Here is a 24,156-nt window from a genome sequence, read left to right as displayed (position 1 = left end):
GCTGCCGATTACAGGTGTACTTCCCCATGCCCAGAATTTGCTTGATTGCTGGGGATGTAGCTCACATATTGTGTTTACATGCACATGTGTTTTAATGACTGCCATCTCTTCAGCCCCTAAAGCTTTTTAAATGATGCTGCAGTGGTGTCTTGCTTTAGGTTTAGTTTAGTTGAATTTTTACTCTCTAGCTGAGACAGAGCTGGGAAAGCATGAAGGGAAATTTAGAGTGGCGGTCTATGATGCCTGGTTACCTTCAGCTCCTGAAAATTCTTAACAGGGGCCACTACAGGATGGAAGAAATGACTCCCACAAGCTGCAGGAAAGAGGTGGAGAAGAAATGAGGCTTAAACTTGAGAGTATTGCCTGTGTTCCTAATGAAGATGCTTGACTGGGGCTAATACAAAATGCTTAACTGAGTTACAGTAAGAAATATGAAGAAGTGTTATCTCTGCCCTCAAGACTGCATCACCTGTAATTACTGGCATTATTAGAAATGCATGGATCAGTAATAGTTACTGAAGGCTTCTTTTGAGCTAAAAAATAAACATTAGTCAACTTGGAAGACCTACGGTAAGGGAGACAAGCAAGACACAGAAGGACAAATAATGTATGCTCATGTACAGAGACTCTGGAAATCATCTAACATCACAGGAGCTGAGATGTTCGCTAGCAAGAAGTGGGTTAGGAGTAGTATGGGAATAGGAAGAGGTTTAAAGCTTCAATTCTAAGGTAAGTACTAGAGATTTAATGCATGCCACACACAAAGTACTAAATTGTATACTTGAAATTTACTGAGAAGCTGTAAGTGTTCTTGAGAGAGAGTAAGAGAGAGAGAGAGAGAAAGAGAGAGAGAGAACAGAGATACCAAATAAATAAATAAATAAATAAATAAACAAACAAACAAACAAACTTTGTGACAAGACTCACTTCTTTGAGTTGTATGTTAAGCTTGACAAAGCTAGAGGGCTAAAATAAAAGCAGATTTAATTTGACTGTTTTGTAGATTGTTCCTGGGAAAACAAGCCAGTAATTGATGCCTTTTACCAAAAGACAATGAAACAAAACCCTTAAGGGTCTGTCATTCATTTAGACAATTAGGTGGCACAAAGAGAGCCTGTTTCTTTATAATCTGATATGCCTCATGAGCATAAGACTGGCTTTGTTGTTGACATTACAGACCGCTGCTGCTGGAGCCTGTGGCTTTTCTGGGTTTGACTCTACCCCCTCTGCTGCATGACTGCAAGTCTCTCACTGCCTGAGCCTCTATTTCTGCATCCCTAAAATGGAGATAATGCTAGTCCTACTTGTTGACCATGCCACAAATTAAACGAACAACACCAGAAGTACTCATATGAGCTCCCAGTGCCCAGGAGTAGAAGGTAGATTTCTATAGCGGTGTTTCATGTTGTCAGTACACAACACACAATACAACACTCTATCCCTGCATATCATTCTCGTTTGCATAGCCCAAATAGTTGCTCTGAGTATTAGATGACCATAGTCCTCTGGTTTCTGCAATTGTGTTTGTTGTAGAAAAGACTACAGCTGTATTGTGCTATTAGGACATGTTGTGAATCTCTGATGTGGTAAAGAGATCCATGTGAGATGCAGAGAGACAGGAACTGTGGAAGCTCCAAAGCTGGATCTGAGTCCAATTTTCTCATTTCTCTCCCCCAATCCCACTACCCCCTGCTTTGTGGTGTTAAGGATCAAATCCATCACCCTGGGTATGCTGCGTAATTGCTCAAGAAGCAATTGCTCACATCTAGCCCTTGGTTTTTGTGAGACAGAATCCCACTATGTAGTTCAAGTTGGCTTTGAACTTCTGATCTCTTGAGATATGGGTTTACAGGTGTATACCACCATGCCTAGAAAACTAAACACAGTTTCTGTGTTCATGGGCTCCACAGGCCCTCAGTAAGATGACTTGATTTAACGGTATATTTTCCCTTAACGGTATATTTTCCCTTAAAGAATCAGGCAACACTTAAAAGAATACATAGACCTAAAGGAAATTGTTTCTTTGGCTTACAGACCAGAGGAGTTAGTAATTTAAATTCTCCTTGTAGAGACCTTTCCCATACCAAATACACTTTCAGAAAAAATGTCCTTGCCATTCCTCTGTAGGTGTGGTTGTACCTCCTTCTTGCTCACAGTTAATTGGATCATATGGATCATATGGATCCCTAAGCCACATGAGACCTTTAGAGTGTCCTTTCTGTATTGTAGACTTCTGTAATAGTCTAGATTTGGGATTTCACTTAAAACATTAAAGGATGTGGTATTGATGCATGGCCAGAGAGAGGGACAGCAGTTAGGAAGGAGGGTGGTGGCTGAGTTCCCCTGAGCACAGACATACTTGCTGGGCTCTTGTTAAGAACTCATCCTGCCTTGACTTTGGTCATTTTAAGATACAAAGCTGTATACCACATCTTTCTGGTCCTCAACTCCCTTTGCTCTCCTGACCGTCTATTTACAGTAGACAAAGCATTATAGAGCTGAAATTCTTGATATTTAATTTTCCTCAATGTAAATAATTTTGTTGAGAGGGGAAATAAAGGACTTTATCTTGTTTTTCAGTTCACTATCTTTCGAGGACTGAAGCAGCAAGTTGTTGAGCAGGGACCTGGGAAATGGGGAAAGCGACTTAGGAAGATGAGCCTGAAAAATCATAGTGCAATCAGAATTGCATATGGAAGCTTGGGGGCCGAGGGGAGAGGCACCATAATTGGGACAGAACATAGAGATGGCTGGAAGCCAAGATCAGACAGCAAATGAAGGTTCCCTGGAAGAGGATTAGGGGGACAGGTAGCAGAGACTCTCAGCTCTCTGTGAGCCATATGATAAAGCAATTTAACATATGGTACAGGAAGATAGCAAAGAGGGTGAAGGGGAGTGCTTTTGTCTGCAGGGTTACATAACCACGTCTAGTGTATGTACGCATGTGTGTGTGTGTGTGTGTGTGTGTGTGTGTGTGTGTGTGTGTATACCTGCCACTAATGAGATTAAAATTAGTATCGACTCCCACAGCTGAGGCTCAAAGACTTTAGGAGAGAAAGTCTCCATTATTGCTAGGAACTAATGCCCCTTTAGTCTCCTCAGGATGTTTCTTCCTGTCAGAATTCAGTTCTGCACCCGCTACAAGATGCTTCATTTGGACTTTCCTGCTGTGTCCACAGAGCGCTCTAATGAAGCACCTAGCTATTGGGATGCTAGTGTGGAAACTGCACCACCTCCTCCCTTGATCAGACCTGCACAGTACTGAGGGCCCTCATCTTGGAGGGCACATAAAAGCATTTAAGGTCTTTTTAAACCACAAGGGGAGAAACTCTGCTGTGTGGGGACAGGGACAATATTTTAATACACAATGTTAAGGTATTTGTCTCCACATTAATACAATCACAGAATATAATTTTTTAACTCTTTGCCATGGAAGGAGGAATAAGATACTTATGCCACTGTGTAGCTCTGGTAGCCATTTTGGAAATGCTATTTCAAAATAAGGAGTGCCGAAGTTGCAGTTCTTGTATTCAGGAGGCTGAGACAGGAGGATTCTAAGTCTGAAGGCAACCTGAAGTACACGAGTACCAGGGTAGCCTGGGCTACATGGAGGGACCCTGTCCTGAAGAGGAGGATGATGAGGAGCAGGAAGAAGGAGGGAGAGAGGGAGGAAAAGGAGGAAAGAAGGGAGAAAGTTTGGGAAGATTGTGGACCCCAAACTGGAGAAGGGTACTATTTCAAGATGGTAAGAAGCAACTGGAATCACAAAATCAGATCACAAATCCTGATCTGCCACCTTCAAGCCACAAATGGCTCTCCAAGATCACATCTTGATGAAGTCATCCAGCCTTTTTTCACTTACAATTTCTACATAGATACAACAGAGTTATTATCGGAAACTATCTTGCAGAATGGTATTGCTAATAAATACCACATAATGCATGGAAATCCATAGCACAGCACCTCTCTGACAATATTTGCTCAGTGAATGTGACAGATGATGAGGGAGTATGAATGGACTAGGGGTGGGTGGGGCAGGGTAGTCCAGTTAGTGAGAATTGAACAAATGGGGGTCAAGACTGCAAGGAAACAAGTGAGCGTGGCTGCTCCTGCTAGTGATGTCTCTGAGGTCTGGAGGATCTCATGATGCTGAAGCCTGTGCATGGGAGCAGAGGATGCAGGAAGGAAGGAAGGCTCATAGGCATTCTCGGGAATCCCACTAATGCACACACGGTCCATAGACACGTGGGTGAGGAGGAGCTTCCCAGTACTCAGGTCAGCAGCTTGAAGTGCATGGAGGGAAGGAAAACTGGTGCCTAGAGGGACAGTGAGAAAAAAAGGGGGGAAATTGTTCAGCCCATTTAAATACATGGGCACTGTAGGCACTGTGATAAGCTGGGGCATGTGGATTCAGTATCAAGCCATTATGAGCCCAAAATTAAGGCTGGAGGTGTAGCACAGTAGTGGAACACTTGCCAAACATGTTCAAGGTCCTGGCTTTGATCCTGTGCTATCAGTGTTTTATTGCTGTAAAGAAACACCATGACCTTGGCAGCTCTTATAAAGGAAGCCATTTAATTGGGGCTTCCTTACGGTTCAGGGGTTTAGTCCACTGTCATCATGGCAGGAAGTATGGTGGCACATAGGCAGAATGATGCTGGAGAGGTAGCTGTGAGTTCTGCATCTGGATCCACAAGCAGCATAGAAAGAGAAAGAGAAAGAGAAAGAGAGAGAGAGAGAGAGAGAGAGAGAGAGAGAGAGAGAGAGAGAGAGAGAGAGAGACAAAGAGAGAGAGAGACAGAGAGAGAGAGAGACAAAGAGAGAGAGAGACAGAGAGAGAGAGACTGTTCCTGGCTTGGACTTCTGAAACCCCCAAATTCACTCCCATTCCTTCCAACAAGGCCACACTTCCCAGTAGTGACACTCCCTATGAGCCTTTAGGGACCAATTTTATTCAAACCATCAAACAACCTAAGCACCACAAAAGCCACAAATTATGCACTTACAAATCAAATCTGACCCATTAAATGGCATTTATAAACTTGTGACTTCACCAAGTTACTTCAGCCTTCTATTATCTTGGTCTTGTTACCTTTAAATTGGGGAATGATCATAGTTACATCATAGAAAAATTGCCAGCTAATCCATACAGAACATTTAAAAGGCCTGGACACAGGGGCATCACCATCCCTGACTTCAAGCCCTATTACAGAGTGACAGTAGAAAACAGCTTGGTATTGGCATAAAAACAGAGAGGTGGGCCAATGGAATGAATCAAAGACTCTGAAATCAACCCAAACACCTATGAACACCTAATTTTGACAAAGAAGCTAAAAGTACAAAATGGAAAAAAGAAAACACATTCAACAAATGGCGCTGGTATAACTAACTGGCTGTCAACATGTAGAAGAATGCAAATAAATCCATATCTATCACCATTCACAAAACTCAAGTCCAAAAGAGTCAAAGACCTCAATATAAATTCATCCACACAGAACCTCATAGAAGAGAAAGTGGGAAATACATTTGAATGCATAGGCTCAGGAGACCACTTCCTAAATATAATGCCAGTAACACAGACACTGAGATCAACAATTAATAAATGAGACTTCCTGAAAATGAGAAGCTTCTGTAAAGCAAAGAACAGTCTCTATAGAATGGGAAAAAGATCTTCACCAACACCACATCTGACAGATGTCCAAAATATACAAAGAACTCAAGAAACTATACATCAAAATACCAAATAATCCAATTAAAAATGGGGTACAAATCTAAACAGAATTCTCAACAGAACAATCTTAAATGGTAGAAAGACCCGTAAGGAAATGCTCAGCATCCTTAGTCATCAGGGAAATGTAAATCAAAACTACTCTGAGATTCCATCTTACACTGATCAAAAACACCAATGACAGCTTATGCTGGAGAGGATGTGGAGAAAGGGAAACCCTCCTCAATTGCTGATGGGAGTGCAAACTTCTTCAACCACTGTGGAAATCAGTATGGTGATTTCTCAGAAAATTAGGGATCAATCTTATCTCAAGACCCTGCAATACCACTGTTGGGCATATACCCAAAGAAGACACATTCACACCACAAGGACATTTGTTCAACTATGTTCATAGCAACAATATTCATAACAGCCAGATCTTGGAAACAGCCTAGATAAATGTCCCCCAACTGAAGAATGGATTTTAAAAAAATGTGGTATATTTACACAGTGGAGTACTACTCAGTGATAAGAAACAATGACATCCTAAAATTCCCAGGCAAATGGACAGAACTAGAAAAATCCATCCTGAGTGAAGTAACCCAAAACCAGAAGACAAATATAGTATGTACTCACTCATAAGTGGATACCAGACATAAGCAAAAGATACCCAGCCTAAAAACCACAACCCCAGAGAAGCCAGAAGCCTCTTCCAGAAACAGATGGAAGCAGAGGCAGACATCCACAACTAACCAATGGGCCAAGCTAACCAATGGAAGTGAGGGAGGAGCAAAATATATAAACAAAGGAGTCAAGACCATGATGGGGAAATCAACAGAATCAGCTGACCCGAGCTAGTGAGAGATCACTGACTCAGGTCTGACAATTGGGGAACCTACATTAGACCGAACTAGACTCCCTTAATATAAGTGACAATGGTGTGACTGAGACAATATAAGAGGCCACTGGCAGTGGGTCTGACTTAGTGGAGCCCGTTCTATATGGAGAGATACCTTGCCCAGTCTAGACACAGGGGTGTGGGGGTAGGGAGGTGTCTTGGTCCTGCCTCAATGAGATAATGGGACAGACTTAGTAGACTTCCTAGGGGAGGCCTTACCCTCTCTGAGGAGCAGATGAGAGGTGGAGGGGGATTTGGGGGAGTGGGAAGAGAGGAGGGAGAGGGAACTTGGATTGGAATGTAAAAAATAAATTTAACAAAGACCTACAAAAAATAGAAATAAAGGTCCAGGCACACTGTAAGACCTCAAAGTGATGAGAACACCACCACTGTCGTCATTATTGTCACCACCAGTAGAGCATGAGTCCACAGGGACAGATGATTCTGCCTGTCTTGTTCTCAGACAATGCTGCAAAGCAGTCTGGTATACAGCAAGTACTCAGTAAGTGTCTCTGGGTGACTGAATTATTAATTATGGATTAATTATAAAAAAACAAAGAATTATCTCCCTAGTGCTGGCCCTCTTTTCTCAAGAGCACGACCTCTGGGCTAGGTGTGGTGGTAGACACCTTCAGAAGGCATAAGTGGACAGATCTCTGTGAGTTCAAGACCAGCCTGCTCTACATCATGAGTTCTGGGACAGCCAGGGCTATGTAGAGAGACCCTGTCTCAAACAAACTAACAAACAATAAGCATGACCTCTACATCTGGATGATAGATCTGCAGAGTGGTGGGACAACCTGAGGTAGGTGTTTCCAAAGTAACTGGAAGAGCCACTTTGTAAAGGATGATGATGGAGGGGCTGGTGAAGCAGCAAGTCTCAAAGGAGCAGCTCGCCTATCTATATCCACTCAATGCACAAGACACTGAAGGAGGATCCAGATCCCAGAAAGGTGCTCAGTGACAGAGGGACCCAGAAGCATCAGCCTCCAATGAAGGAGAGGATCTGAAGTGGAGCAGAGATTGGGACATTCCACATCAGACTTCTTGAGGAAGGCATCATGTTCTTTGAAATAGAGTGGCCATTGAGATGCATTTATATGTGAGCATAAGATTTGAAGACTGCCTTCATCAATTGTGTCACTGGTACTAGTGTTAATCCCACCATGGGATTGTAAAACCATTATCACAATTTTTGAGCCAAATTTGAAGCTGATTTAATTACATACTGGCGAAGATGATGGACTCTGGCCAGGTTCATTCAGGATTCCCAGAAAATGGGAACAAGACACATTTTGCATAGGTTTCCGAAGGCAAACCCATAATGCTATATTTTTCTCACCAGGTCCAAGTAGGGGCAAATATGTATCCTGACATATTTCATGCCTGACCTAACTCCCACCTATATCCAATCAGGAGCAAGCATACATCCTGACGTATTTCCTGCTTAAAGTGATCAAGCAAATCTGATGCAGTAGGGTCAAACTTGTTCATGGAAGTAAAAACATGTGGGTTGTTATCTTACATAAACAATAGCCTCCAGCATTTCAGGAAATATCTGTCCTTGGACAAGAGGCTTACAGATTAGAGGCATTTTTGTTTCACGGGTTTTAGGCACTGTGATTAAGACTTAAAACATAACTTTGGCTCTCACACTAGCTACAGTACATAAGCAAAATTACCTTTCACTAATAGGCTCTTCTAGAACATATTAATATAAATATACAGCTGGCATATCAAATCTGTGATTGCACCTATATGTGCACTGCTGTGTTGTGAATGTTGATCTGGAGAAGTCAGCACCAGTATCTTGGACAACAGCACCTAAATTCTGCATATGGGAGGGCACTTTCCTGGACTCTGGGGATTTCAGGCACTTTGGGTCCACTTCTTAGACCTCTGGGGACATTCAGGCATTGGACCGCCTGGCTATTGTTCCAGGAAGGTTAACCTATAGAGGAGGAGGTTTATGCCTTCTGCCTTAGACGAACACCCAGCCACAGAACAAGATGGAGTTGCTTTTAACACCCATCCATGGATGTGGTACTTGGGTGCCAGTGTCTAAGCACTTGCCATTTATTCCTTCAATTTCATAAGCTGCTGACTTCTTCCTACTTGATTTATTCCTGGCTTATGCTGGGCTCAGGAAAGGCATCTCCAGCACCTGGCATGTCCCATGATTTGAACACAAGGAAATGTCACCAGGAAGAGGCGCTTCGAGTTTTTTGTTTGTAGGGTGTAAGAAACTGGGTGTTCTACGAGAAAAGGTCACAGGGTCTTTTGGGACACTGAAAAATTCCAGCCAAAGCTGACAAGCAGGCAGGATCAGTGAGACCACTTGCTAGCCACCAAAATTATTCTCCCAGACTCCCTTGCAGCAAGGCGTGGCTATGGACTGAAATCTCTCAGATAGGGTGTGGGCACAAGTGATGTGTGTCACTTCCAGAACAAAGCCCGCTAAGAAGCAGCTTGAGCCTCCTCCTCCCAGTCCTCCCCCTCCACCCTCTGAATGTAGAGAACAGGCTAGAGAGACTAATGCAGTCCATGTAAGGCAGAAAGAATTCTATCCCTTAATTGTCATATGGAGAGAGTGGGAGGGGCCTGTGACACCCATCTTGGACATTTATGACTTAAATTACACCTCTGTTGTATCTGAGCCAGTATACCTCTGGGGATCTATTTGTTACAGCAGTTGAGTTCATGACCTGACTGCTACATAAACTAGCTTAAGTCAGAACAGAGGCACCCTGAGGTTCTCATTTGTTACTTTCCTTCTTTGCATTGTTAACTCATCCCTGTGGGCTATCTCTAGTCACTTTCTCAGGAAGGCCTCCAGTGACTTAATCTAGAGTCACTCTCCTGTAGGCTCCTACAGTATACCACGGTCCACAGCGGTACTCGATCTGCCCCTTTGATTTTTCTTGATTAGTGTTTATAGCTTCACGGTGTTTTAATGCACGCAGAATTTTAAAATGCACAGAAGCATACACTTAGGAAACATGAGTTTTGTTGAATGTAAATTTGACCTTAGATGATTGTGCCCTGGTTAAATGGACAGCATGCTGAAGGGTTTAGATTAACCCACACTGAGGGCTCTCACTGACTCTGAAAGGACTGAGAGTATGTTGATGAAGGTCAGTCAGATGGACAGACAGACATATGGTAAAGCAAAGGAAGTCAATTGCTAATTGCAGAATCTAAGTTATAGGTAATATGGATGCTCACTACACAATTCTTTCCATTTTTATGCTTTAAAAATGAATAAATATGAGAGAAAGTGAGTCAGAGAAAGATACTTCATTTAAATGTATCTTGGATAAACCACTATTACTTAAACTTCATTTAAATGAATGGATCTTTAAGCTATTTCCATTTTTTCTATTAACAATTATGTAGCAATAAATAGCATTTTACAGGGATCTTTGTGGTATTGTGCTTGAGCTTCTTTTTAAATGTTTATGTGGCATGTGTGTGTCTGCATTTATGCATTCATATGTGTGAGTGAGGGTGTGCACATGTGATGGTGTAGGTGTGGAGACCAAGGGCATCTTCAAGTGTCAGTCACCCCCTTTCACCTTCAGTCAAGAGTCTCCTTGTTTGCCACTGTGTATGTCAAGCTAGCTGGCTTGTCAGCTTCCAGACTCTCCTGCTTCCCCCTCTCATCTCACCACAGAAATCTGGGATTACAGATGCACACTACTGACCCCACTTTGTGTAGGTTCTGGCATTCAAACTCACGTTTACACAGCAAGCCTTTAGCCACTGAGCCATCTCCCCAGCCTGGGTTCGAACTTCTTTATATTTGTGAATCTATGCCTATGATATAGTTCTCTTCTACACTGCAACTCTCTCTCTCTCTTTCTCTCTCTCTCTCTCTCCCTCACCCCCTCTCTCCTACAACCAATAATCAGATATGTAAGAGAATGTGGAAAACTTTCCCATCTAAATTTTCTGTTTTATTTTTCTTCATTTGAATGTGTGTGTGTGTGTGTATGCAAGCACAGGCCAAAGATTGACATTAGGTGTCTTCTCCTATTGCTCTCCACTTTATTTTTTAAATCACCGAATCTGGAGCTTGCCAATATGATAAGACTAGCTGTCCAGCAATGCCCACGAATCTTTATGTCCCCCTGCCTCCTCCAGGCTGGGATTATAGATTCGTGCCACCACTATAAATTCAGGTCCTCATGCTTATATCACAAATATCATCAACGGATCTGTTTTCCCAGTCCCTGTGTAACCTTTAAAAAAAAAAAAAATCTGAAAATTATGTAACATTACCGTAAGTACACATGAGTCTCAGAAGATAGAAATATTAGCTCCCATCACTTAACACATGCCTGTAACTTGGTACTTTTGGATGAGAGACATCAAGTCTGTGGTGTAGAGTTATGTCTGGCTCACATTGACCAGGACACTACCTCCATGCTGTCTAACTTTTATGGTGTCGGAAGGTGTTGTGCAGATCTTACCCAATATTAGACCAGGCATGCTACAAAACCAGCCTTCCTGGAGAGAGAGGTACCTTTAGTGCAATAGTGGCATGACAGCTACGAAGGTAACCAACCACTTTCTGGTTGAATTTCAGGCTAGAGATCAAAGCTCCACATGGGCAATATCCTGTTGTTGTTTTGCTAAATGCTCACACTTTCAAGCTGCCTTCTAAATATTTATATTTATACCCATAGACATATGTTGCTCTCAGATTTTGTCAGATAAGCTTCTTTTTGCTGTATGTACTGGTTAACGCAAAGACTTATAGCTGGTCTAAGTACTGAGTATAAATACTGAGTTCTCAGGTATGCATGGGTCATCTATATCAAACTTTCTATCCAAGGCTCAGGGACAGGGAGCAGAAAGGGGGCAGAAACAGGAACAGAAAGAATGTAAGAGCCAGTCAATATGGAAGAGAATGTGAAATACTCACTTCTGGACATGGCATGGCTGTTGCACACATCAACTCACAGCGACTGTCATTAGCTGCACAAGACCTGCATGAGACTGACCAATCGCAATACCAACAAGAATGGGGGAGGGGGCCAAAGTCTCATTTCTAGAGGAGGAGGAGCAACTGGTAGTTAGCGATGCTGAGGCGGGGAGATTCACTCTTCTTTGGGGATGTGGTCACTGGTAGGTTGCCTCTGGCCCTGTGGATGTCCCTTCATACATGCCAGCAACATTAATTGGACTCAGGAGGTTATAAATAACAATAAAAGGACATAAAGTTGAGAAAGAGATGGGACTTAGTGGCAGGCACTAGAATTATTTGGAGGAAGGTAGTGGTAGATTAATGTGATCAATATATACTTTATGAAATATAAACAAATGTATGAAACTTTCAAAGACTAAATAGAAAATATTATTATTTTAAAAAGACTTGTGTCTGTGCTGTGCAAGTATTGTATGAGGTGTTGCCACGCTAACACAATAGGTCAACTGATATTTCTTCTCTCTTCATATATGGACAGCACATACATAGATACTTCCATCTATAAGAAAATCCAATATGCCAAAAAGGCCTTCTCAGGTAAGACAGCCTTCCCGGGAACCATGAGTTAACTCTCCAAATGGCTCTTCTCTTGCAAGTTTCCAGGACTGGGCAACACATTTGGAACACAATGGCCTCACACTTGCTTTCACCCTTGTGTCATTTTCACAGTTCTTAACAGAATGCTTGTGTCACCGTCCGTTGCTCTGCAAATGATCACAGTGCCTGTTGAGAATGTGCTTTTCTGGGCCAGATCTGATACTGTGGACCTGGGGGAGGGAGGTGCAAAGCCCTAAGGCTGGTTCTTTTCATCTTCCGAAGGCGGAGAGCAGACTCATGGCCTTGTTCTTCTGTTTAAGGGGACCGATCTATGCACCCAGACAGATTGTGCAAAATGTTCAAAGTCAGCATTTGAATACAAAAGTGCACTAATTCCAAACCACAGTTGGCACCATGAGAGTGGCAAAGGATTACTCTGCTTTAAATGATCACAGAGGTGTTTGTGATTCTGTTTTGCTTTCATGATAGGCTGTTATTCTGTCTGTGATTTATTTAATACTACATCTCCAGTCTGCAAGAGAATTCTCAATTATTATAACAGTTTCCATGGAAACATATGATCTATTCTCTCTTATTTGCTCACTGTTCCCTAACGATCCATTCTCCCACTTTCCCCCCTCCCCAACTCCCTCCCCAACCTCAATTCTTTCCAGAAGCCCCCATGGAATTTCCATTTTCCATCAGCAATTCTCCTGCCTCTACTGCTAAGTGATCAAAAGCATGTGCATGGTACACTGACTTTTGAGTTAACAAGGACAAAAATAAGAATAGTAAATGAGCCTAGGGAGACCAGAAAGAAACAAATTCAATTAAGGAAAGTTCATATATGGAGGCCGAGTCAGCAAGGGGCCACAAAAGTGGACAAACTTGAGTGGAAGCAAGATTTCCTAATGTTTATACTTTTAATGTAATTTTAATTGTGAACTATGTAAATACCAGGCTGGCTTAAAATAAAATTGGAGGGGAAAGAAATGCGGAAGGACTGTGAGTAATTATGGAGTTTCTTGGGTGGTAATGTTGAAAATGTGCTGATTGTTGTGACAGATTAGAAACCACTGGATTGTAATGTTTATGTGGGTATGAAAATTACACCCCCTAAGCTGTGTTCCTGTGTGTGTGTGTGTGTGTGTGTGTGTGTGTGTGTTGTTCGATTTAATTTTATTTTCTATGAGTTGGAGGTCTGACTATGTTGCCCATCTGGCCTGACTCCTGAGCCCATGCAATCCTCCTGCCTCAGCTTCGTTCATAGCTACATGTGTATAGGGACAGACCAATATGTAAACAGAAGTGTCATCCATTAATGGTTTCCATGAAAGGAGGCAAAGTGGCACATGCTTATGATCCCAGCACCAGGAGGGAGGGCTGAGGCAGGGAGATTATGAGTTGGAGAACAGCCTGGACAGTAGCAAGACTCTCTGTCAAACAAGTGAATGAATGAGAAGCTACTTTAAGTTGGTGGACAGGGAAGACCTTACAGAAGCAGTGTCCAAGTAGAGATGTGAATTAGAAGAACCTGCCATGCAAAGACCTGAGGCTCTTGAGTCAACAAAGCTCCATGGGAAGAAGGAAACTGGCTTAATTCAGACACTCTATAGCCACCATTGTATCTAGAACATGCTGGGTGGCAAGGAGGAGAAAAAGCATAGATGTAAGAGCCACATCGTAAGAGTAGTGTAAGCCAAAAATGAGAGTGGAAGGGAGAACACATCTGAATTGTGGCAGGAGAAAAGACCAACCTAAGGTAAGCTTGTAAAAATCACTATAGCTGCTAAGTGAAGAGTGTACTGATTACAGGTGCCGAGCTTCTGAGGTGATTTAACTGAGGGCCATGTTGGAAGATGGAGTAGAGTTAGTTGATGCTGAGTAAGCTATGACTGAGCAAATAGGATTGACTAGTGGATCGTATGTAGCATGGAAGGACATGGGTGGTATAAGGACAAAGATGGAGAACATAGGGAGATTCAAGGATAACTCAGTTTTCAGGCTGAAGTTTCAGAGACAGAAAAGGGATTTATATTTTTTTGCACACCTGAGTTCACGGGATGAGATTTATACCAGACATCTTTGTGGCACACTAAGGGATTCAGAGACTCCAAACAACACTAAACAAGTCAGGAATACTTATAACACAATCTCAACTCTGGTAAAACAGTGTCTCATGGTATCTATAAAAACATCCAGGATTGCTCTATGAGTCCCAGGGTCATCCTTCAACTGTGCCGCTGCTCAAAAGGAACTGCTCCCATTCTCAGCTGCCACCGTGATCTTTTCCAAAAGCAAACCTGATCGTGTCACTTCCCTGCTTAAAAACTTTCAATGGCTCCCCACTGCACTGTGAATAAAATCCAGACATATCTTTCCAGCTCATCAGCCTCAGCAGGATCAGACCACTGCTTCCCCCTGCAAATTCATGTTCTCTGCTCACGTCACTGTGGACCCAGCGCCTCATGATGGCGCCTAGAATGCACCAAGCTCTTCCCAACCTCAGGATGCTGGCAATGCTGTTCCCTCTGTGGGAACAGCCTTTCCTTGCTGTGGCTTACTTTGAGAGATTGGATCTCATGCATCCCAGGACGTCCTTGAACTCACTATGCAACTGAGGAGGCTCCTTCTACTGCCACCTCCTGAGTCCCAGATTCTGTAGTTAAAGGTATATGCCATTATGTCGGTTTACACAATGCTAGAGACCAAAATCAGGACTTCATGCCTGAGAGGCAAGCACTCTGATAGCTGAGCTATGTCCTCAGCCCCTCAGCCTGGTTTATTACTGTTCTTCAGGTCTCCTCCTCAGATCACGTGAGTGTGTCCCCTCTCAGTTTATAGGTAACACAAGCCCCTATTTGTTTTCATTATCTTCAGCACAGACTGCAATCTGGGTTTATTTATGTTCACCTCTTTTCTCACCATAGGGACAGCTGCTCCATTCAAAGTGGATGCAGCCACCAAGTCATTCTGTACCTTGCCAAAGCTGCCTTTCCCCAGCACCATCAGGAAGTTAAAATCAGTCAGTTTCATCCGGTCCCTGTTGCCATTGTTGTCAAATTTGGAGATGGTGTTGGCTGTCTTTTCTTCTGGAGTTTTGGTACCCTGGCCAATCTTGGCTCTCTGGAGGAAAAAAAACAGACAGAATATAGGATGAGGGCTGAGAACAGTCTGATAGGAAGATACATGGGCCCAGCAGATGCTGTGGTTCCAATATCCAGACACCTATCCTGTGCAATGCACAACTACATTGCTCTGCAAATATACAACCTCGGGGCCAGTCTGGGCCCCTTTATCTCTATCCCTCCAATCGCATCCTTCTCTGGGAAGTGTCATGTTTCCTTGCTGGCATTGGAACTCACTGACTTCTTTCTTAGTCAATCAGCATTGCCTGTTAGCATCTGTCGGTCACCCAGAGGACCTACACTGGTACCCTTCCTACCGGGTTTCACAATAGCCAACACGAAGCTTCTCATACCAGTGAGTCAACCACCACCTAAAATATTTCAGCTTGCATTTGTGGAGAGAGCAAGCACTCTTTCCCCAAAGCTGCTGGGACTATTTAAGAGAGCCCTTCCCAGTCGTTGTACATACACAGCTGTTGGTAATTTTTGTCCTCATTGACTTTACTTTGTTCACGCATACTTGTTTCATGTTTGTTTCCCTTCACACCAGAATTTGAGCTCCTGGAGGACACAGGCTTTGCCAGTTTGGTTGTCCCTGATTCTCTGGTGTCTGGATGAGTATGTGGAGAGAACAGGCAACTGAGTGCAACTGGCAAATGAACTTTCTATACCTCAGTCCCCATGAAAGCTGATGGAGACAGTGCCAAGCATGCATCCTCTGCAGAGTCCTGGTACACAGCAGAACCCAGTGAATGGTGTCACTATTATTGTTTCCTTATGTCTTTTGATGACAAAGAGGCAATAAAATGCTTCCTGGAGTTTTGTGTCTGTCTGACTGTCTGTCTGTCTCACTCTCTGTCTCTCTACCCATGTGTGTGAGAGAAAGAGACAGACAGATGATAGAGAGAGGGGGTATAATTTTTGTAAATGTAATTGGGAGTGTGAGTATGTTTACATCACAGTACACAAGTGGAGGTCAGAGGACAATCTCAGGCATCCGTCTTCGCCTTCTACTTTGTTTGAGGCAAGGCCTGTCTTATGACATTGTGTGCACCAGGCTGGCTGGCTCTCAAGTTAGTTCCCAGTGATTCTCCCATCTCTGCCTTTCATCTCTCCACGGGAGCACTGGGATTACAAATGCATGTAATAACCACACCTGGTTTTACATAAGTTTGTGGAGATTTGAACTCGAGTCCTTAGGACTGCACAAGTGCTTTGCAAACTGAGCCAGCACCTTCCTGGGGCTTTGCATGCCAATGAAGATGACTCATCCAATCAAGGAACTCCCACTGAGTGTCTACTGTAGGTGCTCAGGGTAATCAGTAAGCAAAGAGACACCAATGCTCAAATAATGCACATCATGCAGAGACTGTGACCTCCATGCTGTATTTCAAGAAATATGTCAGCTTTAACCCAGGCTGACATTCAAGGAGAGAGACTGCAAAGCTCCCATCGCTTTTCATCTTCTTAATTAGTGTTTTAGAAAAAATTCAAGTTGGGACTAAGGGAGATAGCTCAGTTGGCAAAGTGTTTACCTTGTAAACACAGAGACCTGAGCTCCCACCTCAGAATCCATATTAAAAAGGGCATGGTGGTGCATGCTGGTAACCCAATGCTGGTGAGGTGGAGACAGCAGGATGGGTCCCTGGGATTCACTGGCCAGCAACTTAGCCTACTCAGTGAGTTCCAGGCCAGTGAGAGACCTTGCCTCAAAATAAAGGTGGATGGTGTTTGAGGAAGGACAGCCAAGCTTGTCCTCTGGCTTCCATGTGCACATAGACACATATGCACCAGCACGCACATGAACAGGCCTACACAAATAAGATATGTAAATAATTGAGAAGTGAGCAGTAAAATGTACAGATCTTCAGTGAACAATTCATAAATTTTGACAGTTATATACATAACCATACCCTAATCAAGATAATACAAATCTGGCTCCCCAGGGAGGTTTGCAGCTGATCTCCCCTCACAAACAATGAAGACCAACTCTGCTCTGCTTCTACTCTCCTAGGTCAGCTTTGTCTGTTCTTGAATTCCACCTAAATAGAATCAAAGCAAATAGACCTTTTCATGCCTTCCTGCCTCCTCTCATCAGAACATTCTGGAAACCCCTCCACTAAGTTGTGTGAACCAGCAAATCCTCTCTGAGTTGCTGACAACTTGTTGTTGGTATCGATCATTCTTGTATTGGTGGCTGTTGGTTGTCCCAGTGACATGTTGATGTTTAAGCCTAAAACACTCAACAAGTAGCGTCCATTGGTTAAGGGCAAAGCAGAGGCATTTGAGAGATAGAGGCAAGGGGTCCCAGGGAGGGGGAGGTGATTCGAAGCACAAGAATATGTCATCTGAGTGGAGACTTTATGTAAGAGAGGTGCCCCAGACAATACTGCCTGTCTTTCTTAAACCACATCCTCCTGCCACCCCAGATCCCCCCTCCAGCCTCCTGGTTTTTCCTGACTGATTCAAGCCTCCCTCCCTTGGCTCACTGCTTTATCACTGACTGTGTCTCCTCTTTCCTTTGTAGTTGACCTGGGATGCACTGGACTCCCACACTTGGTTCTCATTCCACTCCCACCCTAGTCATTGGCTATGCATGCCCATCCACATGGAGGTTCTAGAGCACAATCCCTTTTTAAATGAAAGGGGAAAGGGGAGATCTCATGGCTTCCAGTTTTTGGTTTTTTTTTTCACTTGGATTTGCTTCACTGGAATTAAGCATTATTTTCCCCATTTCACTTTTATGTGCATGGGTGTTTTGTCTGCATGTGTGTGAGTGCATTGTGTGCATTCAGTGCCTATGGAGACCAGAAGAGGGCATCAGATCCCTTGGAACAGGAGTTACAGACAGTTGTGAGTGAGGAGTGGGCACTGGAATTTGAACCTGGTCCTCTGGAGGAGCAGCCAGTGCTCTTCACCACAGAGTCATCTCTCCAGCCCCCAAAATAACCACTTTTTTTTTAAATCCTTAAGGGACTGTGTTTGTGTGCTGTGGTTTAGGCTGAAGGCTTAGTCCACCATATCATATGATGCAACCTAAGAGGTGGGACCTTGTGGAAAATGAGTACATGACTGGGATGCTGTTCTTGGGAAGGAATGATGCTGCTTTCATGGGGTTATTTCTCTTCAGAGCAGTCTTTAGACAGCAAAGCCCCTTCGCATGCATCCCCTTCTTTTTCTGCTTCTCCCCATGTTGGGGCCCAGCCAAGGTGCTTCTCACTAGGGACCACACAGGCTTTCAGCCTATAAAATTGTGTGTGTGTGTGTGTGTGTGTGTGTGTGTGTGTGTAAGAGAGAGAGAGAGAGAGAGAGAGAGAGAGAGAGAGAGAGAGAGAGAAGGAGAGAGAGAGAGGACATTTTCTTTTAAATTACCTAGCTTCAGTACTTTGTTACACTAGCAGCATATCAATTCAACATCTAGATCTAAATAAGAAGTCTATTCTGCCCAACACTTGTTGTCACTGGAACCTGGAAATCAGTTGCCAACTGTTAATAATCAGGAGAGGTCTTATAAAAATCTAGAATTGTACTGGAGGTGTGGCTCAGTGGTAGAGCACTTTCCTGGCATGCACGAAGTCCTGTGTCCTCTCCCTCGTACCAAAAACAAAACTACAAAAGCGGGCTCCCAGCTTCCTCTGAAGAAATAGGCCTGGCTACTCTTGGTAGATGGGGGTTTCCTCCCTATTATGTGCCTGGTTCTTGAAAGCACTTGGGGCTGTCCCCCTGGTCCCATGAGCATTCTGAGGACAAGAACCTGTCACACAATGTTCTACAGATCCCAGAGTCGCAGGTGCCTCACAAGTCCTGCATCAAAGAGAATAACACAGAAAATGAAAGCCACAGCAGAAACAATCGCCCATTGGCAGCTGCTTTTCATTGGCAGTCTGCAATTTTGAGCCTGAGAAGTCTGCGCAGAGACAAAGCAGAAGGCAGACCTGCTGAGTGGAGCTGTGTCACTGTGCAGTATGTCCCAGGAAACCACAAAGACTCCAGGCTCTGTCTCAGATGATCAACATCTGTCCTGACTTCAGGCCCCTCCATACCCTACTACTCTGAGAAGCCTCCAAATGCACTTCCCAGCTACTCCAGAAGGCAGGAAAGTAAGGGGTGCCTGGAGAGGCTCCCACCCACCCCAAGAGCATTACTGTTTACTGTGCTTGGTTGATTTCCAGGGAGGATCTGGCAATGGCATTACCAGCATTCAACACCTGAATTCTTATGTTGTACTGGATGTTTCTAGAGGCATGATATCATCCAATCCTCATGTAATCTCAGGCAGTTAAGAATATCAGCATCCCCATGTTAAAGGTGCCGAGTTGAAAGCTCAAACAGAGTAACTTCCCTGCTGTAAGTAGGGTTTAAGCCAGGCAGCCTGGGCAGACTCTCTATGCACTCCCACCTCTGGGCTGCTATCTACAGAGAACTGCCACTTGGCCCCACCCTCCCCCAGCCCCGTTCATCTTATTATGGGTAGGTACCTCCACTAGTGAGGAGAGAGGGCTGTGGGTAAGGTTCTGTCCTTGGACAAGGACACTCAGTAAGGAAACCCACAGAGTTTTCTTTTTTGAAAGACGTGGGTTATTAAAGTCTAGCTGCTTGGAGTGGCAACAGCTTGATCTGATGGTCATCCTCAGAAGCCCTCCCCCCACCAATATTTAACATGCACAGACCCCTTGCCTTTGATTCCTAAACAATACCACATTGGCCATTTAGAGAGCACTGCAATGTAATGGTATAATATGCATTCTAACTTACCTGAGATGGAGAATCTGGTATCTCCAGGTTGGGTATCTCCTGAGGACAGAGGGATCTGGAACTGATCCCTCACTGACATAAAGGGAGTTTGTCCTTACCCTTCCTCTTCCTTTTCTTGCCTTACCTCACAAGGCATTTGGAGCCAGTTCCCAAATCAACTACTATCATTTGATTGACTGATGACTTTGAGCTAGGGTCTCACTGTGTAGCCCAGAGTGGTTGCAAATGCTCTATCCTCCTGCCTCAGCCTCCCACGTGCTGGGAACAGGAATGTACCTCCAGTCTTTATAATTTATTTCTAGACAAACTCAAACCCATGGCCATGACCAGCTCTGGGGCTTCGGGAAGTTACTTCACTTCTCAGGCCTCGGGTTTTTTCTGCTGAAAGAGAAAAGTTGGAATGACCCCAGTGTAGCTTTCAAGGGCATGACAGGGAAGGCACTCAGAGTGATATCCAGTGTGTCTTAAGTACTTTGATAAATAAGTGGATCCTAAGCCTACCAGGAGATTCACTCTGAGTGAGTCTTCCCCACATACAAGCAAGGCCAGGGGCAGAGAATGTTCTCCGGATGACATTCTGGAATGTCTGCTCAATGCATGGAGCACACCCCACCACAGAACACTATCACCCCAACTCTGGCAGCTCCAGTCATCCCAGCTAAGAAGCTTTAAGGTAATTCCTGACTCATTCTGGGTGCTAATTGCTTATTGTGTGGGGATTACATTTCTCACGTTCAAGGTCAAGTAAAATCCCTCTGTATGTCTGAGAGTGATTTCAGTCAGTTGGAAGCCCTTTTTTTTTTTTAATCAACAACTATGGTATGGTGCGATTATAACTCAGGCATAAACAAGTATTTGCAGGCTCCTGCTAGGGATAAAGGGACATATTTTGTCGCATGCAGATAAAACAACCCTGTACTTCAAGCCAATTACTGTTTCAGACAAATGCTCTATCCGCATAGAAAATGTTTTCTTTGGTGTTTGGAAATGTCACCTCTGCCGCCCCAGGACAGAGGGAATTATTTTGCAAAGCTGAGACTTCATTTTCTACAAGAGAATACCGGCCTTGTTTTTGTTTTTTTTTCACCCATAATCATAACAGCTTCAGCCAACAGATACTGCCAGCCCAGAAAGATTTCTCTGGAAGTCTTGCCTTCCAGGTCTTTTCTGAAAACACCCAATTCACAACTCTGTGTGGTTGGAAGGTTCTTATATCAAGTTATTCAGACTTGCACAACCACCAAGAAAATGACCTTCTGTATATGTTAGTCACTTTGTCACCGAGGTAGGCACTTGATAGACATGACTTAATGGGGGGGGGGGGGAATGTATTTAGTTCCTAGTTTCAGTGGGATCTGCCCACTGTCTCTTGGCCCTGTGCACTTGGGCAGAATAACATGGTGGTGGGATTGTGTGGCAGGGACATCTGCTTACATCATGGTGGACAGGAAGCAGAAAGCAAGACAGGAAGGACCTACAAGGACCCACCACAGTGCCTAGTTCCTCCAGCTGAAGTGTCTAGTACTTTCTACAATAGAGCATTCAAACTATATAAGCCTGTGGGAACACTTCAGACTCAAACTAAGACAGTAGAGAAAGGGTGATTGGCAAGCGCAAGGCCAATCCACTCACTTCTAGGGAGACCCCATGGCATCTAAAGCATTGCTATTGTACAGATGGTGCAGAGAACCCAGGCTCAAGACAGGGGCCCATGGCTGTCAAGAACCATTGAGTGGGACGCTAACATACCTCTTGGAGTAAATGCCAAAACTTTTCTTATAGCCATCGTAATCAGATCTCTGACCTCACCCACTTCCTAGCCTCACCTGGCACTCACCCCTTCCCCCTACTCTGCTCTCACTGACCTTCCAGAGTTAGCAAATGATTGCTTACTGAAACCTGACAACTGGCCACCAGACTCGACGCGTTAAATTGTGTGAACAAAGCACCAAGATTCAAATCGTATGATGCACATATACCACACATACTTGAATCCACCTTCCCCCAAGAATCTCCCTGTGCAAAATAGGCAGGTGCCTGTACACCTCACCTCACAGTAGCTGACAGGAGTCGTCTCTGGTCCCAAAGACAGAAAAGGAGCCTATCTGCTCTGGAAACAAACAGCAGTAAAGTCCAACGTCAACCCCTATCACCATGGGCCGGTCAAAATGATTGTGGGTGACGACTGCCCACAGAGCTTCCCGAGAGTAACCAGTGCAGTCCATCTACTTGAAAATAGTACAGACCAACATACTGACAGACCAAATATGTATATATACTCTGTCTCTACTCCCATTCCAGTCCAGATCAGTGTCACAAAAATCTGGGCATGGAATGAGCATTTTGGAAGAAATGTCTAAGTCTGAACCAGTACAGGGAAGATTTCAGAGGGGAAGGGTCTTGGGGTATAAGTAGGAGTTTTCTAGGAGCTGGAACAGCATTGCAAAGGCTCAAGAGTCATGGAAGGTCTCTATATAGCCACACCACAGACAGGTTAAAAAGGTCAAGTGATACAATGTATTAGGTTTTCATTGAAATGGTGAAAGAACAAAACATCACCTCAAACTTCTGCCGCAGCTCTTCATTGCCCTCGCTTCCTTCTGGTGGCACAGGCACATTGAAGTATTCACCCTCTTCCTGGCTCAGTAACTTGAACCTAATGGGAGAAAAGATAAATTTGTGACTGAGTGTAAGAGCATCAAGCTGAACAGAAGGCCTGCCTTAAAACAAAACAACAAAACAAACAAACAAAAAAAAGAAACTGTGGTGGGGGTTGGGAGACAGCTCGGTAGGGTAAAGTGCTTATCAGCCAAGTGTGAGGACCAGAGTTCAAATCCCCAGAATGCACATAAAGCTGGACAAGGTGATGCCTCTGTAAGTTTAGCACTGCTAGAGCAAGAAGGAGGCTAAAGCAGGAGAATCCCCAGGAACATCTCAGCAGTCAGCTAGCCTGCCTCAAACGAGCTAGAAGGCAATGTGAGGACCTCCACATGCCGGATGTGGCAGAGACGCACCCACAGTTCTGCTAGCTAGTCACTCAGGGAGTGCTACTCTCTGCTGAGTCATGCTTGAAAGCCTCCCCAGTGAGGGGTGGCTGGTGGGTGGGGGGTGCTCTCCTTTTCTATCTCTCCCCTGTCTGCTCCCTTCCAACAGGACCACAGATCCCACAGTGCTGTTTTCCCTTGCAGGACTGGGAGGCTGGGGAGACTGTATTTGGTCTCTGAAGGGACAGTGTCCCTGAGGGTATGGATGCAAGCCCTGACATTGCATGGCGTCTTGCTTCAGTTTCGCCTCCTTACTCCTTTGGATGACCTTAGCTCCAAAGTCCATCTGAGCTTTGCATTTTGCATCTACATATTGGAACAGAAGTCCCTTCTGCACAGAACTGAAAGGTGGTGGAGGTGGTGTGTGAAATAAAGGCAGCCCCAGTCCTCCATAAACAGTATCACCTTTGTCATCATTAATGGTTTCAATGGTCTGATAATATACATGGGAGCTTTCCTTTACTTTTTTAACCACTAGGATATTGACCACAGGTAATAAAGGGAAAGAAAAGAGGAAGGAAAGAGGACACTCAAAGGCGAAGGGGATGACTCTACACTCCTCCCCAACAGTTCTACCCCACAAAATGAGCATATATAATGTATGTACAAATACGGAATTTTAATCTCCAAGTTTTTCTCAATTCACACATTCTCTTGAGCAGTGTCCATTTGAAGGGACAGATGAATCAGAGACAGTAATAGAAGCCTCTAAGCCTCACACTGGCTCCTCAGCTCGCTCCCCTAAATCTCTAAAAGGTATAAAGCAAATAACTTGTGTACACATCTGCTTGAATTCAAGTAGACTAGTTATACATGTGTCCCAGAAGCTTCTACAAGATAATAAGATCATGAGAGACTACAGGGATGTGTGCCTTTCAAAAGCCCCTTTATGGGTTCTGCTAAATCTGCATATTATTGTAACTTAATGTGTTTTGTTAAAATAATTGGATTTTAACTGGGCATTGGTAGTGTATGACTTTAATCATAGCTCTCAGGTGGCTGAGGCAGGAGGATCTCGGTGAATTCGAAGCCAGCCTGATCTACAGAGTTAGTCCCAGTTCAGCCAGGTATACACAGAGAAACCCTGTCCAAAAAAA

The 24,156-nt window shown here is 44.0% G+C and overlaps 1 protein-coding gene across 2 annotated transcripts in view; it reads right to left on the bottom strand.

Moving 5' to 3' along the window:
- Prkcb (protein kinase C beta) overlaps positions 1-24,156 on the bottom strand; it is a 324,620-nt gene that overhangs the window by 69,808 nt on the left and 230,656 nt on the right. For both annotated transcript variants that reach the window (XR_007835021.1, XM_051192859.1), the window contains exons 8-9: positions 22,575-22,671; positions 15,112-15,258 (exon numbers count right to left, since the gene is read on the bottom strand). Coding sequence is in view for 1 of the 2 variants with exons in the window: in XM_051192859.1 (XP_051048816.1) it covers positions 15,112-15,258; positions 22,575-22,671 (244 nt within the window). In the remaining variant the exon portion in view is untranslated. The remainder of the gene's footprint in view (positions 1-15,111; positions 15,259-22,574; positions 22,672-24,156) is intronic.

The sequence above is a fragment of the Phodopus roborovskii genome, unplaced genomic scaffold (genome assembly GCF_943737965.1).
Source record: "Phodopus roborovskii unplaced genomic scaffold, PHOROB, whole genome shotgun sequence".
NCBI classification, from domain to species: Eukaryota; Metazoa; Chordata; class Mammalia; order Rodentia; family Cricetidae; genus Phodopus; species Phodopus roborovskii.
The sequence above is the reverse complement of the archived record's forward strand: the minus strand, read 5'-3'. Positions and strand labels throughout refer to the sequence as shown.